The 16,759-nt window shown below is 44.2% G+C and overlaps 1 protein-coding gene across 1 annotated transcript in view; it reads right to left on the bottom strand.

The window, feature by feature from the left end:
* Window positions 1-16,759, bottom strand: part of LOC147725883 (long-chain-fatty-acid--CoA ligase ACSBG2-like) — a 661,758-nt gene that overhangs the window by 431,318 nt on the left and 213,681 nt on the right. The window contains exon 5 of the mRNA XM_086962812.1: window positions 7,489-7,569. Within this exon, the coding sequence (XP_086818938.1) occupies window positions 7,489-7,569 (81 nt within the window). The remainder of the gene's footprint in view (window positions 1-7,488; window positions 7,570-16,759) is intronic.

Genomic DNA, 16,759 nt, shown 5'->3' on the forward strand with positions numbered 1-16,759 from the left:
TCAGCCTTAATCCCGAGTTTCAGTTCGGTTTACCCTACGACTGCTGGGTCTGATGGCCTCCTGCATCCTGCTGGTACATCACGGCAGGTGGCGGATGCGGGCTCTGCAGTGGGACCTGAAGTTCCAGTGGGCACAACATCAGGGCAACCTGTTTGACCACGTCCTGATCTCGGAGGGCACTGCAAGTCAGTTGCAGTGGTTGCTCGCAGACCGCGTTTGGGTCAGTGGTAGATCCTTCTCCCTACCCCAACCGGAGCACACAGTGGTGATGGATGAGTCCCTCTTGGGATGGGGGGGCCACAAGGGAGAGGAGGAGATCAGAGGTCTCTGGTCTCCGGCGGAGTCCCGGCTCTATATCAACCTTTTGGAGCTGCGGGCGATCCGACTTGCACTGAAGGCATTCCTTCCCTCTGTTCGGGGAAGTGTAGTGCAGGTGTACATGGACAACACCACCGCCATGTGGTATTGCAACAAACAGGGCGGGGTGGTGTCGTGGACCCTTTGCCAAGAGTCTCTGCGCCTCTGGACATGGCTGGAACAACAGGGCATCACCCTGGTGGTTCAACACCTGGCGGCCGTCGATGCATGATGGATCACGAGTGGTGTCTGAACTCGGATGTGGCACAAGGTCTCTTTCAGTAGTGGGGAGAGCCTTGGTTAGATCTATTTGCCACCGAAGAGAATGCGCAATGTCATCAGTTCTGCGCATTGAAGTTTCCAAGGCGGCCCTCGCTCGGAGACGTTTTTTGTCGCGAGTGGAATTGCGGTCTGTTATATACCTTTCCTCCTATACCACTTCGGCCCAGAGAGCTGAAGAAGATCCGGCGCGACCGGGCCCACGTTATCCTTGTGGCTCTGGATTGGGCACGAAGATGCTGGTATCCCGAGCTACTCAGTCTGTCAATCGATTCCCCGATTCGACTACCTCTTCAGGAGGACCTTCTGTTGCAGCAGCAGGGGATGGTCCTCCACCTGAACCTGTCCAGCCTCCACCTCCATGCGTGGAGATTGAGGGGCGGCAGTTGATGCCATTAGACTTGCCTCCTGAAGTCTGTGATGTCATTCTGGCAGCCAGGCATTCCTCCACAAAAACGGTATACGCCTACAGGTGGAACAAATTTGTGGCATGGTGCACAGCAAAGGCTGTGGATTCCCTTTCCGCCCCTCTTTCTGAGGTTCTCCTCTTTCTTCTTTCTCAGGCCCAGCAGGGCTCTGCTCTGGGCACCATCAAGGGATATATTTCAGCTGTTTCAGCCTTCTTGAGGCTTCCTGATCAGCCTTCTCTTCTTAAGTCCCATGTTGTAAATAGGTTCTTGAAAGGAAATACTCACTTGTTTCTTCCTGTTCCTTTCGTAATGCCTCAGTGAGTCTTGAATCTGATATTAACTTATCTGATGTGTGCTCCGTTCGAGCCACTCCACAACTGTCCTCTTTGTCTACTGACTCTCAAAACTGCTTTCCTGGTTGCCATCACCTCTGCCAGAAGAGTGAGTGAGCTCCAGGCTCTTTCCTCTAAGCCTCCTTTCCTCTCTGTCCATCCGGACAAAGTTGTTCTGAGGACTCATCCTTCTTTTCTACCCAGGATGGTTCCTGCCTTTCACATTGGCCAGACCATTACCTTGCCCACCTTCTTCCTGCCTTCGCATCCTTCGAAAGAGGAAGAGAGGCTCCACCATCTGGACCCAAAATGTGTGCTTTCTTTGTACCTGAACCACAACAACAGTTCCGGGTGGACGACCAACATTTTGTTGGCTATGTGGGTGCCTAGAAGGGACAGGCGACGCACAAACGGACCATCTTCAGGTGGGTTGTTTTGTGCATTAAGGTCTGTTATTCCTTGGCTAAAAAGGTTCCTCCAGAGGGCTGCGCGCCCATTCCTTTTGGGCTACGGCGGCTACTACTGCCCTGGAACGGGGAGTCCCGTTACAGGACATTTGTCAGGTAGCCAAGTCCAGAGAGATGGCTTCTTTGGCCGTTTGGTTCCCCAGGACTTCCTGGTGTGATCTTGATTCGCAGACCCACCACCGGGGTTGGTATTGCTGTGGTATCTTTTCTAAGGTAAGGAATCTAAAAACGTGTTTCTTTCAGATGCACAAGTTACTTACCTTTGGTAACGATATATCTGTAAGAAACATTAGTTAGTTAGATTCCTCACCGCCCCACCCATCCTCCCCATTTTGCAAACCTAGGGTTAAGGTCATCCTTTTCAGGGCCCTATTTTCATGGCACCAGTATCGGTTTCTTGCATGGCTCTGCGTTCCTGGCGCGGAAAGCTATGTACCGAACTGACGTCAGCGCACGAGGGCGGCGTCTAAGTAATCTGATGACGTCATCCCGGTAATCACGACGCCGAGGACGGACACAGAGCCGCAGATGACGCCTACCGACAACCAGGGGTACTGGTGATGCAAACTTTCCGGATCAAGTCTGATGCCTGGGGGTTATTCTAAGGTAAGGAATCTAACTAACTATTGTTTCTTACAGATATATCGTTACCGAAGGTAAGCAACTTGTGTGGTAGAATGACTCAGACCCTATACACCAAGGTCCTTTAATCCTGCGGATAGTTCTGTTTTTGGACAGAATCCCTACAACAGATGAGCATGCCTAATCAAAGCATGCCATTATACTGCAGTTTCAATCACTACAATATCACAGCATTTCGGTGGTAGGTGAGCACATTTCTGTGTTTGGAGAAGCACTTGGACCTAAAATACATTAGCACTCTTCAGCTAGACTAAGAGAACAGTTTGGGTTCTAGAGCCTTTTTGAATGGTTAAATAGGTACTGCTCCCCTACAAATTTCACAGTAGCTGACCTCTACCTCTAACTGGACACAACTGCTGATCTCTTCTAATGTAATCTTTAGTCGGCAAAGAGCTATTTATACAAACAAGTTACTTACATTTGTTAGCAATCTTTCTGGTGGACACTATGGGCCTCATTTACAATATTTTGCTGTAGGGCAGCGCCACAAGCCTTCCTGCTGCGCTGCCCCACATCAAAAGAAAAGGGCAGAAATGTGCTGTATCTATGACATATCGATTTGCAAAAGGGGGTGGGGGTGGTGATGAACAGAGTGTCTGAATTGAGCAGACTACTCTTACCCAGTCCAAAGATAAGGGCTTGATCCATCACCGTTATTTATCTCACTGCCCCATCCCAGCTCAGAACCTGGCTATATGCAAATCAGTCTGTCCCTGGCCCAGTGCATCATGGGAACAGGGCAGACTAAACTACCAAGCCAATTCTTTACCAGAAAGGAGACAAGCTACCGGGGACCGGTTTCTGGCATTTCAGCCTCTTCGGCCCGGCTTGCTTGAATCCTGATGGAGCAGTGAGAAAGGGACTCATGTCTGAGTATACCCTGCCACACCTATAGTGGCCAAAATCGATTTGCAAAAGGGGGTGGTGATGAACAGAGTGTCTGAATTGAGCAGACCACTCTTACCCAGTCCAAAGATCAGGGCTTGATCCATCACCGTTATTTATCTCACTGCCCCATCCCAGCTCAGAACCTGGCTATATGCAAATCAGTCTGTCCCTGGCCCAGTGCATCATGGGAACAGGGCAGACTAAACTACCAAGCCAATTCTTTACCAGAAAGGAGACAAGCTACCGGGGACCGGTTTCTGGCATTTCAGCCTCTTCGGCCCGGCTTGCTTGAATCCTGATGGAGCAGTGAGAAAGGGACTCATGTCTGAGTATACCCTGCCACACCTATAGTGGCCAAAATCGATTTGCAAAAGGGGGTGGTGATGAACAGAGTGTCTGAATTGAGCAGACCACTCTTACCCAGTCCAAAGATCAGGGCTTGATCCATCACCGTTATTTATCTCACTGCCCCATCCCAGCTCAGAACCTGGCTATATGCAAATCAGTCTGTCCCTGGCCCAGTGCATCATGGGAACAGGGCAGACTAAACTACCAAGCCAATTCTTTACCAGAAAGGAGACAAGCTACCGGGGACCGGTTTCTGGCATTTCAGCCTCTTCGGCCCGGCTTGCTTGAATCCTGATGGAGCAGTGAGAAAGGGACTCATGTCTGAGTATACCCTGCCACACCTATAGTGGCCAAAATCGATTTGCAAAAGGGGGTGGTGATGAACAGAGTGTCTGAATTGAGCAGACCACTCTTACCCAGTCCAAAGATCAGGGCTTGATCCATCACCGTTATTTATCTCACTGCCCCATCCCAGCTCAGAACCTGGCTATATGCAAATCAGTCTGTCCCTGGCCCAGTGCATCATGGGAACAGGGCAGACTAAACTACCAAGCCAATTCTTTACCAGAAAGGAGACAAGCTACCGGGGACCGGTTTCTGGCATTTCAGCCTCTTCGGCCCGGCTTGCTTGAATCCTGATGGAGCAGTGAGAAAGGGACTCATGTCTGAGTATACCCTGCCACACCTATAGTGGCCAAAATCGATTTGCAAAAGGGGGGCATTCCTGCTCTCTTCCACAGTGTAGGTGCACAAACGACTGCCTTGTGGCAACTCAGGCACCCTGGCAACATAGTGCAAGGGTGTACACATTGTAGGGATGATTGTTTTTGTGCAGGAAGGGACACATTTGTGCACAAAATCAATCAATGGAGGCGATTTCCACTTTCTATGTGTGCTCCCCTGGGAGGCGTAGGACTTTGACGCATTCCCTGGTTTACCGCTTGTTGTAAATCTGGTAATGTGTCAAATGCCATGGGTGTTATGTGAGAATACCCACCTTAAGGTCCATGGCACGCCCCCCCATTGTAGCGTGAAGCGAAGCAGCGGCATGCGCTGCGTTGCGTCACTCCATATCTTCAAGGCCATGAAAAGCCATGCAGGATGGCTTCATATGGCCTTGTAGATATGGCTAAGTCCTGTGCGCCAATGGATCATCACACAAAGTGACATTCCGGCGGAGCACAGGACTTGTAAATAAGCTCCCATATCATGCTGCAGCTTCATCACCGTGTGAATATTCCTCAGTGTCAGACTTGATCTGGAAACTTTAAAGCAGTACTCCTTCGTGCTTGTAAGTGGCATATGTAGCTCTTCATCAATATTGTTCCACTCTGGAAGTGATGAGTGGAGGTGCATATAATGGCCACTCATGAGCCTTGACATCAGTTGCTCACATCCAGAGCCTATGAGCAAACTGGGATGACACTTGTTCAGATCTGTAAATTGGGACCTTTGTAGATGGTGAACGGAGTACAATTCACAGAATGGGGAGGTGGGAGGGCTGGCGAAGAATCTGGGGTTAGATAGAGTTTCCACCAGAAAGATCGTTACCCAAGGTATGTGACTTGCTCTTTTGAATGGATACTTCTAACCGTAGTACCTCCTCCGTTTGTGACTCCCCAGTTACTTACGGTACTGGGGTGACCTTTATAAAGGTGGCACTTTTCTCTCACTAGAGGATTGTGAAGGATTTATGCCATACACACCCCTAGATATATTCCTGTACTACCGGCTGCAGCAAATATGCAAATCAGTATCTCAAATGTTCCCTGGGGTGACTGTGCCTTCCAAATGTGGAAAGATTACGTGATCATCTAATTACCTCATATCTGGTCTTTATCACACAGTCTAGGTGGAACTGACGGAGGGAGACTTGGTTGGCTGATTGGGCTGGGAGCCTGAACTGACCTTACCTTACCAAAAGAAATGTGGAACGTCTCCTGTACTGCATGGTTTCATGGAGCAGAAGGATATATGTTATGCCTTATGTATTCCTTCAGCATGCTTATCACACCTCTATGAGGGCTCAAACTGGGACAGATGTGCTGCAGCTGGTCTGGTACTGTGATGGAGTACAAACATACTGGCAAACAGGGATGTCTGCCTTGGTAGCTGTGACTGAGGCTGAGGTGCCCCTTGAACCACAGGTTGCACTGCTGGGTTGGGTGAGGGAAGTCTCACTGGAGACTGTTGACATTAGCATTACGATTGGCTACAAGACAATTGGCCTGTTGTTGGGGTAGAGAAAGATGACTCACATTACAGCAACGGCTAGCCTCTGGGTCGATTGTCATGAACGACTTAAATTACACGCTGATTAAATTCTAACTGCTTTTGGACCTAGAGATATATGGAGCTCTTTGAAGACATACTTGCATGCTAGAAGTACATATGTCATGTTTTTAGGGTTTTGTGATAGATGTCAAGTCCTCAATACCCAAACTACTATGGAGAAGGTGGTAACAATTTGCTCTAGTAGGTGGTAAATGGTTTGGAGGGCATCTACAGGTTGTAACAGAGGGTTAGGGAGATTGGTTCAATTGTGAAGTGCATTGCTCAATAAAGGTCAAATTATCAGCAAGGATATGGTAGATAATGGGTATGCTGATAGATGTTGCATTTGATTCTTCAATGAAAAAGGGGCAAACATTGGATGAATGACTGGGTGTCAAAATCAATGGGTAACTGTTACAGTGAATATGATCCTTGCTGATTATTGTGGTCCCTACACCAGACATTCATTCTAGTGGAGGGTTATGAACTGGAAGAAGACGGCTCAGAGCCTTAACCTTCGAAGGAGGACATGTATGTTCTCTCTGGAAAGGTCAGAGTTCATTCTGACTTTCGCTGAAGAAGTTATGAAAGTCTTCTTACTCTGTAGGCAAAATTATATCTTGCTCGGTTGCTGCTGAGATGAAATATGTGATCGCTGGAACCCTGGTTGTTAAGGTTGATTGCAGGAACAGTTCGCGGAACAGTGCACTTGATGCCCGGAGTGGAAAGTAGGAAGCTGGGCACTTCAATGCAAAAATGTATTAAAATTAGAACTTGCAAGGGAAATTAGATTCTTCATATATAAATAAGAAATATTCTTTTTTGGAAAGGTGAACTGAGATAGAGGTCTGAGGGGGCGACTAAGCAGTGTCAGGCAGTCAGGGATGTTAGTGCATTCGGTGCCATCTGCTTTTGACTGGGCTGAGGTTGACCTCTTGCCTTAATCTGATGCATATAAAGGATCAGTGATCGATGGTTGGAATGTATCGAAGCCAAATCCCAACCGACAGAATCCCCGGATTGCGCCAAGAGCCCAATTACAGCTAATTAGAGTACACAAGGTATCAATAGGGGAATTAAGTTGCTGTGTGTGAAATTTTAATAACAATTACGAAATATGCGGAATCCCCAAATTTCATATCCCTTGTAATTCTTGAAAATTCTTTAAATTATCATTGGTGGCTACACCCTACTCTGAAAATGGTTCCAGTATCACATTGATTGAGTGTGAAAATGTCTTCTACTCGAGGCAGACCCCTATCAGTATCTTGCAAAACTTTTTAACATAAGGTGTAACTCTGGTGAAAAAGAAAACAAATTATACTAGCAAATCACATATTGCTGCAAAACTCAATTTCATAGAATTTTCATGAACTTTTGACAAATATTGTGGGGAAAAAATGTGAGTTTGTCGAGCCATATGTAGATTTGTTACTTTGTGTGACAGTAGGATAGAAGGAGATACAATAAAGGGTAGTTGGAGTTCCTCACCGTGTAGAGGTTGGGTCTCTTCTCCTTCAAATCATCATTGTATTGTACGATGGCCTTCAGATGAGGGAGCTGGTTCTGGACCTAAAGTCAACACAAAGGAAACCGAAACAACTCAATTATAAAACGTATGACCTATAAATCAAAAATGCCTGTCCTAAGCTTCTACTCCTTGTGAGACAGAAAGCGCTGCTTTTAAGTATAAAGTACACTGTTTAACTCCAAACAACAGGGAACTCTTAAGGTTGTATGTGAATTGGAAACCCAGGGGATGTCTTACTCACAGACATCCCCTGGATCTGCTGAAGCAACAGCGAAGAACATTGTTCTCCTACCTGGCGGCCAAAAGCTTGGACGATCTCCCCCTGCACCTCAGGACGGCTTTAGCCCTCCGGCAATTCAGGGAAGGACTCAAGACCTGGCTGTTCTATTGAACCGATCACCACGAAGCAGTTAGCAACTCCAGCACATTGAGATCCTCATAGGTGATTTGCTGTGCTTTAAAATCTTTGATTGATTGACAACATCTATACTGACCCAAAACCTGCCAGCCCCTTGACTCTATGGACCTTGGGCTACATTTTAAATCCACACTTGGTCTAGAACTGTCTGCTTGCCTCTGAGGCACACCATGGAGAAGCATCCATCACTGGAATGTCCACCACCATGCTATTCTAGGGTGGAGATGGATCGACCACTGGAATGCCCACCACCATGCTACCTCTAGGGTGGAGAACAATCCACATCCACATTCATATGCCTATACCCCTATGCCTACAACTGTAGGCAATTTGAGGAAAATTCTATCCATAACTGTCCATACATTTATGAAACAGTTGCCCAAGACAGGTGCTGCTTTTAAAAACAATTTTTTATCCTGGCAGGATTTCCAAAGGGGATGCTATCCAACTGAGGTAACTTTATCTTTGTGAATTATTTACCACCCCAATTAGGGGTTTGGAAGAAATCAATGGTTTGCAATGAAGCAGTGGGTGCAAGCAATTCACACATTTAATTCTCTATCGCTAAGATCCCCCCTATCACGCTTCCTGCAATTTATGATTCTGAAAGGGCTCCAAAAGACTTTTTTAGGAGTTTGAAAGATATTTACAGTCTCAAAAAATAGCTTTTGTTTATTTTAGCAAACCTCTTTTACATCTATAAACCCTCTGATTTTGTCAATGCCAGGTGTAATCAAATATATTATAAATCATTTTAGATTTCACTTTGTTACTTTTAACACAACAGAAGAGATAATTATGAATATGGCATTATTATTTGTTTGTAGTAAGTCTTGTTATTTACTTAGGTTGTGCTCCTTGATGTTGTTACTGATTGGTATACACAGTGAGAGGTCATTGCATTGCATTTGGTTTGTGAGATATTGTTTGCAAGGCAGTTGTGTGATTTATGGATCGCGGTAGTAATCATAATTTGTGAGTTTCAGAGTTGTTTTAAATTTAAATTGAAAAAAATAGTTGACATGCACCTATGTTTACTGTTGATTTCTAAACTTGAACATGTATTAGGGAGATATAACTAATGCCAAACATAACTTCACTTTAGCCTGTGGTCAGGTTTTATGACCAATCTTGGGTGTGCAGCCAAAGCCCATTGTACATGACCGAAGGCTGTGCACTGCAGGATTGGCTGCAGGACTTGGCCTACGGCCACACAGTCCACCCAACTGGCTAGCCCACACTGCGCAAAGCCAAATAGCATGCTCCACATGGTTTGGTGGTCAGGCTTGGCCAATGGGCCGATCCTTCTTGATTTTTATAGACATTTTTAAAGTTGCTTGGATGGTCTCTTGGGTTTGCAGATTCTTGTAACTTTTGGACCTCTTTGGACCTGCTGAAGGGTTAACAGATCCTGCACAGGTCTGAGAACCCTGCGACAGGTCAGCAAGACTCCAACACCCCTTATCGGTGGTTTGTGGATCCTTGACCTGGTTCATTGGGTGACAGAAAATGAGAACCTTACTTAGCCTGGAAATTAAAACCAGGGGGTCTGGGCCTATTAAGCGTTGAAGCACCAGGTGAGGACAATACTAGGAAAAGGCCTTTATGGGTGAAAGTTTAAGAGAAAATAGGATTGTGGCAAAAGATCTTCACCACATGCCCCAAAATATAGGCAGAGCCTTGGGCCTCTATTCATTCCTTGCATGTGAAGGGTTTGATGGTGGAGGTTCTGGTCTTGACTGATAACTCCATCCCTTGTTTGGAAGGCAGACTTGATGAACAGAGTGATCGCCTTTGAGCGTAAATGAGCCAGTGAGGAATGAAAAACAAGTAATTAGGAGACAGGAGACAATCACAGATCACCATTTAAGTACCAAGTATAAGAAACTAACTGACTTTATATAGGAGAATGATGTCAGAACTAAACAGGTGGGAAAACAGATCGTGGGTTCTGGGTCTACCTATAGTGCAATGACTGATTTGTCTTTCCTACTGGATCCGGCACATGTTTGGCCAAGATTTTAAGGATAATGCAGCTCTATATAGGAAGAAGGTACAGAATCAAGAGGACACTTGGTGCAACACTGTCCAAGGATGGGATGGGAGCCAGTCTGGTATTCGGAGTCTCATTCACTTAGGCACACTAGTATATTCTAGGTGCAGTTAAGGCAAAGGGGAGCTCTCCTTTGAGATGCAGTAGGCACACCTTTTTTAATTTAAAATTTTTAGGTCATCTGAACTAAAGGCAGAGTGTAAGCAGCCCATTTTTTTATAAAGTGTATGACTGAACCAGCGACAATTCCAGTTAAGACTGAATTTCCTCAGAAGCCATGTCTGAATTTGTATGACCACAATCTCCGTTCACAATATTTTTTAAACTAAGTGAAAACCTAAGTAATTTTGAATCATTTAACATTTTTCCCAGGTGGAATTATAATAAAAAAGGTTACTCCTAGAAGTGGAAACAGCATTTGGGTAATTATTGAATGTGAGGTTATACCAATCCTAATGTGTAGTATTCCACATTTTTATATACGAATATTTTATAAAAACATTTCAATACAAATTATAGCAGGTTGTACAACTAAAGCATTGATCAAATAGTTAGATATAATACATATTGTATTTATATCATATTACTTAGTTAACTTTAGAGATGATTGTTAGGTCTCATCTAGGCAACGCTAGCGCTATCTCTTTGAGACATGCAGTATCTAGGATATGAGCTTGAAAATTCACCAATTTTTTTGTTGGTTCCTGTTGCTGTACTTTAGAAGTGCTGGCTTTTCATTGGAGAATACACTTAGTAATCCCTCCTTTTGGAATGTTGGATCCTCCCATTTGGACTGCCCCTCTTACATGTGTTCTTACTGTTCAGGTTGTTTATACCTAGAGAGAACTCTTGTTTTTAGTTGGCCTGCCCCTTTGGTCGTTATCTGTTCTGTTTACTTGTTTTACATAGACACCAAGCACTATTCTTTCTAATGCACTACCCAATACCTCTATCAATCTGCCATCTATGTCCACTCTCTCATACATCCCAAACTCCATACCACTACTATGATCCCCAAAATAACCCTTACTAGACTCTTTTCTACTCTACCCCTCCTTGCATCATCTTATATCTCGTTTACTATTCCGATTCGCCAAAACAAGCCTTTCAAATCCCTCCCACTGACTCTCCCCCCTCCACACCCCTTTTAGTCATCCCAAGCCTCCTCCTACTGCTATGAGCCCCAAAACAAACATAAATATATATATATTCACTGAAAAAACCATAGGTTTCACACCAGTTATAGTTACCTGGAAATTTTACTGACATAAACCATTGAAATTCCCACGTTATAGTTAGTTGGACTCACTATAACTTGCGCTTGTAATGCACTGCTGATGACATCACATATTACATCACTCATGACATGGTCAGTGACATCACTCATGACATCACTGATGACACCATCCAGTGAATGTTTGCCTTTCTGAAAAATAAATATGTTTTATATATGTATATGTAAAGGTCGATGGAAGAATGAATGTTTAAATAAGTGTCTTAATGGATGTTTTTTTTTTTAAATGATTGGTTAACTGGATTATTAAGTGTATCATAGTGAATACATATATTAGCGAGTATTGTTTCAATATTTAAATGTTTGTATCAGTGTTTCACTTTGTATATAGGTGGCTGCATGGGTTGGTGAGTAGCTACATGTGTGTTTCTATGGCTTATTAGATGTTTTTTTAGTATCAGTATAAATGTCTGTATGATTTGGTGGGGGTGTTACTTAGCACACTGATGCATCAATGACTGACTCACTGTTTGTATGTGTTTTGAAGACAGCATATGTGCCAGACTGTATGGGTGAGTGAGTGTGTATATGTATGTGTTAGTAAGTGAATGACTGTCTCACTACTGTCTTTATCAGTAACTACATATGTTTTAATGTAGTATATGTGAGTATTGGTGTATATAGGTGAGTATATGTGAGAGTGAGAGATTGAAAGAGTTCTTGTTTTAATAAGTATGTGTTTCTATAAGTGATTGTTTAAGAGAGTAAGTATGTGTAAGTTTCTTTAGAAGTAAGGTGGTAGTGTATGTATAGCTGTATATGCAAATAAATGGATGTTCAATAGTTTATTTGCATGTGTGAGTATGTGTGTGAGCAACTTTTGGAAGACTGTCGGTGTGTTAAAGGATGTATAGGTGTCTCACTACATATGATGAGTGAGTATATGTATGAGTGACTATATAGAAGTGTTGGTGAATGAGTGGATGTGTATATAAATGGTGGAATTACTGAATTGGTTGTTGTAACTGGTATAGGTATGTCCACTTTTTTTAAAATGTTAGTTTTTATTTTTCAATATGTGTTTCAAGGGTTACTTTACAGTGAAAAGAGGTCAGTCTCTCTGTCACAAAGATGGTGTCATCAGTGATGTCATGAGTGATGTCACTGACCATGTCATGAGTGATGTAATATGTGATGTCATCAGCAGTGCATTACACAAGCAAGTTATAGTGAGTCCAACTAACTATAACGTGGGAATTTCAATGGTTTTATGTCAGTAAAATTTCCAGGTAACTATAGCTGGTGTGAAACCTATGGTTTTTTCAGTGAATTTGATAGGTTTTTTTAAATGCTAATTCCAAACTATAACTGGTGTGAAACCTATGTTTTTTTCAGTGAATTTCATAGATTTTTATGATTTTTTCAGTGAATTTCAAAGGTTTTTTAAATGCTAATTCCTAACTATAACTGGTGTGAAACCCATGGTTTTTTCAGTGAATTTCAAAGGTTTTTTAAATTCTAATTCCTAAGTAAATATAGGGCCTCAACCCTATTTTTTTTCAGTGAATTTCAAAATTCAATCTCTATAGATATGAAATGTAATATTTTTTTTATTGCCCCAGGGCGCGTACCGATGCGCTCACCGGTACGCGCAGTGCTATGGCGCGACCCGGTGCGCGTACCGGTGAGTGTCCCGTTAGCGCTATTGCCGCGAACGAAAACAACATTGTGACGTATCGCGTAGCCACGTGATGCGTCATATGACGCACAGCGTAAGCGCACCCGGAAGCACGCATACGATCGCAAAACGTTCTGACGCGCTTACGCTACGCGCCCCGGGGCGCGTAGCGTAAGCGCGTCGGGTCATGTGACCTGAAAATAACACTATTCATTGGTTCACAACACTTTTGGTTTCAAAATGATGAAAGCCCTGCTCATGTGACTTGAAAATAACACTTTTCATTGGTTCACAACACTTTTGGTTTCCAAATGATGAAAGCCCTGGTCATGTGACTTGAAAATAACACTTCTCATTGGTCCAGAACAGTTTTTTTTTCCAAATGATGAAAGCCCCCTCCTTTTTTCTTTATTCTAACTTTGTCCTTTGACTGAGGAAGACCTGTTTGGAGATCTGTCTCTAATATATTCTAATTAAAAATGGCTACAGTAGCAGCAGCAGCTGGAGCATCTGCCCCCCCACCACCACCACCATCAAAAAGACCACCAGAAGATCACATTGGTGGTCAAGAAGAAGAGGAGGAGGAGGAGGAAGAGGAGGGAAGCTCAAGGCAGTTCCTGCAAGAAGTTCATCAACCCTACAAACCAAAAGAGCACTTCGTATGGCAGTTCTACAAAATCCCAAGGGGTTTCAAATAAGTCAACGCTGCGAAAGTGAATGGTTTGATTTGTGATGCTGAGCTGTCCACGGGGAACCCTAACAAAAAATATTCCTTCAGGAATCATACCATGATTCGGCACATGATCCGTTGGCACCCAATCAACTATTCTGCTGCAGAGGTAAGGGACCTCTGCAGTAAGCTACCCCCATCATCATCTAGACCCTCAACATCAAAAGAACCAACTCCATCGGGTTCAGAGGCAACAGAGACAATGCCTATCATACAACCCAAATTTAACGATTTTAAAATCATGTGCAAATATTGTGGTAAGTTAATTTGCTATGGTGAGCAAAGTGTTAAACTTATCATCTGTGCTGGGGATAGCCATAAGTGCCTCAAAAAACCCTAATTTTTTTTGCTCCAGTTGAGCCAATTACAATTCCCTGTTTTTTGTTTCTCCCCCAAGAAAATACAAAAAAAATATAAAACTGTTCAGAAAAGCCATAAAAAGTAAAAAATGTTTAAAACAACAATAAAAAAAATATAAAAAAACAAAAAGAAAAAAAAACAGTTCTTTTCAGAACTACCTCCCATTTATATAAAATGATTACATTTTTAAACTCTGCCATTCTCTTTTCTCCCCGGTGCGCGTACCGGGCGCTCCCCCCGCGCAAATCGAAAAAAATATATATTTTTTTGCCCCCCCGCGGGGCCCTTTTATAACCCCCACATGAAACCTAGGGGGTCAGGGGGGCCAACTCTGCCCCCTAATGGTCATTTCCCCCTTTGTTTTGGCCACCTCTTGTGTCTCGATCCGACCGAGACACAAGATGGCGGCCACTCCGGACCGTTTGGAATGTTTACCGACACCCGAGAGCCAATCAGCTTTCTGCGCGCAAGTCGCGTGGCGCGGCCGGTGCGCTCCCCGGAGCGCGTACCGGGGCGCGCTTACAGATATATATATTTTTTTTAACCTAAATTACTCAAAATCCACTGGAGCACATATCTTGAGACATAGCAAAGGCACATCGGGCTACCAGTCCCTACAATTTTGCCAAATTTGGTTGAAATCCATTCAGCCGTTCGGGCTAAAAGTGAAATCGACCGCCCTATGGAATTAACATGGGGAAAACGCGTTTTGGGACCCCCCTTTTATCTCGGCCCCCGCTTGACGAATCTCCCCAAAACTTTCAGGGGAGGACCGGAACGCCGCGAGGCCATTTTGAATTTAACATTGAAAAAAATCCTAACTATAACTACCTACTGGCGACCGCCAGTAGGTAATATATATATATATATTTCTAAATCCTTTCCTCTTCTTTACCTCCACTATCCTTCTCAATCCAAATAACTGACTAACATATCCCCCACTCAAATTACTTTCATATTTCACTCTACTAATTCACCACAAATCCTTTATGGGTTCCGGAGTAATGTACTACTCGTCAGAAAAGTGATTCAACACCCCTTCAGGGTTATCAAGCGCTATATAAATACAAGCCCTCTTCTATCCCTTCACTATCCTTTTCAATACAAATAACAAACTAGCATATCCACCACTCAAGTTACTTTCATATTTCACCATACTAATTCCCCACTAATTCTTTATGGGTTCCAGAGTAGTGTGTTACTTGCCGAAATAGCGCTTTGACGCTTCATCGGGGTTAGTAAGCGCTATATACATGCAATTTCAATTTAATCACAATACAATATAATGTTTCCCCAACCTATAGCCTATTGATCATGTGCAATCAATCTTTAGCACCCCCAGTGCATCTCACTGTTCCCCTTTTCAGACCACATTTGAATGTATACTTATCCAGCCTCAGAAGGCACACTTATGGGATGACTTATCGAATATTTGAATAGAGTCTTTCTGACATGGCAAAGGCATTTTTCCCTGCGTTGGGTGAGTTCATTCTTTTGAAACTGCACCCCTTCAGGGCATAGTGGGGCTCCTGACAGACGCGTATTTTGTTTGTATATAGTAGAGTGGTATAAGTGTCCATTTAACTCCCATGCCATTCAGGTCTTACATTCCACTGGACATTTGCCCGGTGGGGAGGAGGCCAGTTCTGAAATCACAGGGCTGCTCTTCGTGCCTTTATCACTTGCCCCAGCTACTTGAGATTAATTGCAGCAGGCACAGGGAGGCTTCAAGAGACACAGAAAGTGAGGGTGGGGGAAGCTGGAGAGAAAGGGTTCTGAGACAGAGAAGAAAGAGGAAAGCGAAGGAGAGAGAGAATGGATGGATGGCCTGAGGCTGCTTGTGTTACCAGTCCAATGCTGATGCCATTGGTGCATTTCTTCCATCATGTACCAAATCGTTACAGAGAAGTTAAGTAAGCCAACTGGGTGAAACCATGTTTATCTGTACCTTTATGGCTAGTAGAGTACACGCAAGGTGTCACTGCATTGTAATTGTAATTGTAATTGTAATTATATTTGTATAGCGCGGTTGCTGCCCAATGGGCGTCCAAGCGCTGGAATGTGGAGACAGAACTCAGAGGACAGAACTGGGAGTGACAGAGGGTTATGATTAGATGGATTTGGCAAACAAGTATGTTTTCAGTTGTTTGCGGAAGGAGAGTAGATTTGGATTAGATCGGAGATGAGAGGGAAGTGTGTTCCACATCTTAGAGGCGTTTAGGGAGAACATCCTTCCTCCGGACCTAGCTCTTTTCACTCTGGGCACCGTGGCCAGGAAGGCCTCCGTGGATCGAAGGTTTCTCTGTGGGTGGTATTGGCTGACTAGCTGTGAGACGATAGCTGGACCAGACTTCCAGAAGGCCCGGTGGGCAATACATAGCGCCTTGAATGCCACTCTCTGTCGGACTGGAAGCCAGTGTAGGCGATTCAGTGCGGGTTTTGCTGACTGAGTCCGTGGAATTTGTAGCAGGGTGCGGGCTGCACAGTTCTGCACCACCTGGAGCTTACGAAGGGTGAACTCGGGGGCTCCAACATACAGGGCGTTGTTCGAGTCCAGCCGGCAGTGTCTCAATGTAACCATGAAGAAAACGTGTCACATGCTGAAGGGAAAGCGATTTATAGTGATAGCCCATATCTGTGCAACGTATGTGTCCTGCCTGGTGAAGGCATGCTTTCTCCAACTCTCCTGCCTTACTTGAAGCATTGGGGTATTTTGATAAGACAATATACATTGCAGCACTACTTAAGCAATGATGCA

Source organism: Lissotriton vulgaris, chromosome 3_1, assembly GCF_964263255.1.
Source record: "Lissotriton vulgaris chromosome 3_1, aLisVul1.2, whole genome shotgun sequence".
Classification (NCBI taxonomy): domain Eukaryota; kingdom Metazoa; phylum Chordata; class Amphibia; order Caudata; family Salamandridae; genus Lissotriton; species Lissotriton vulgaris.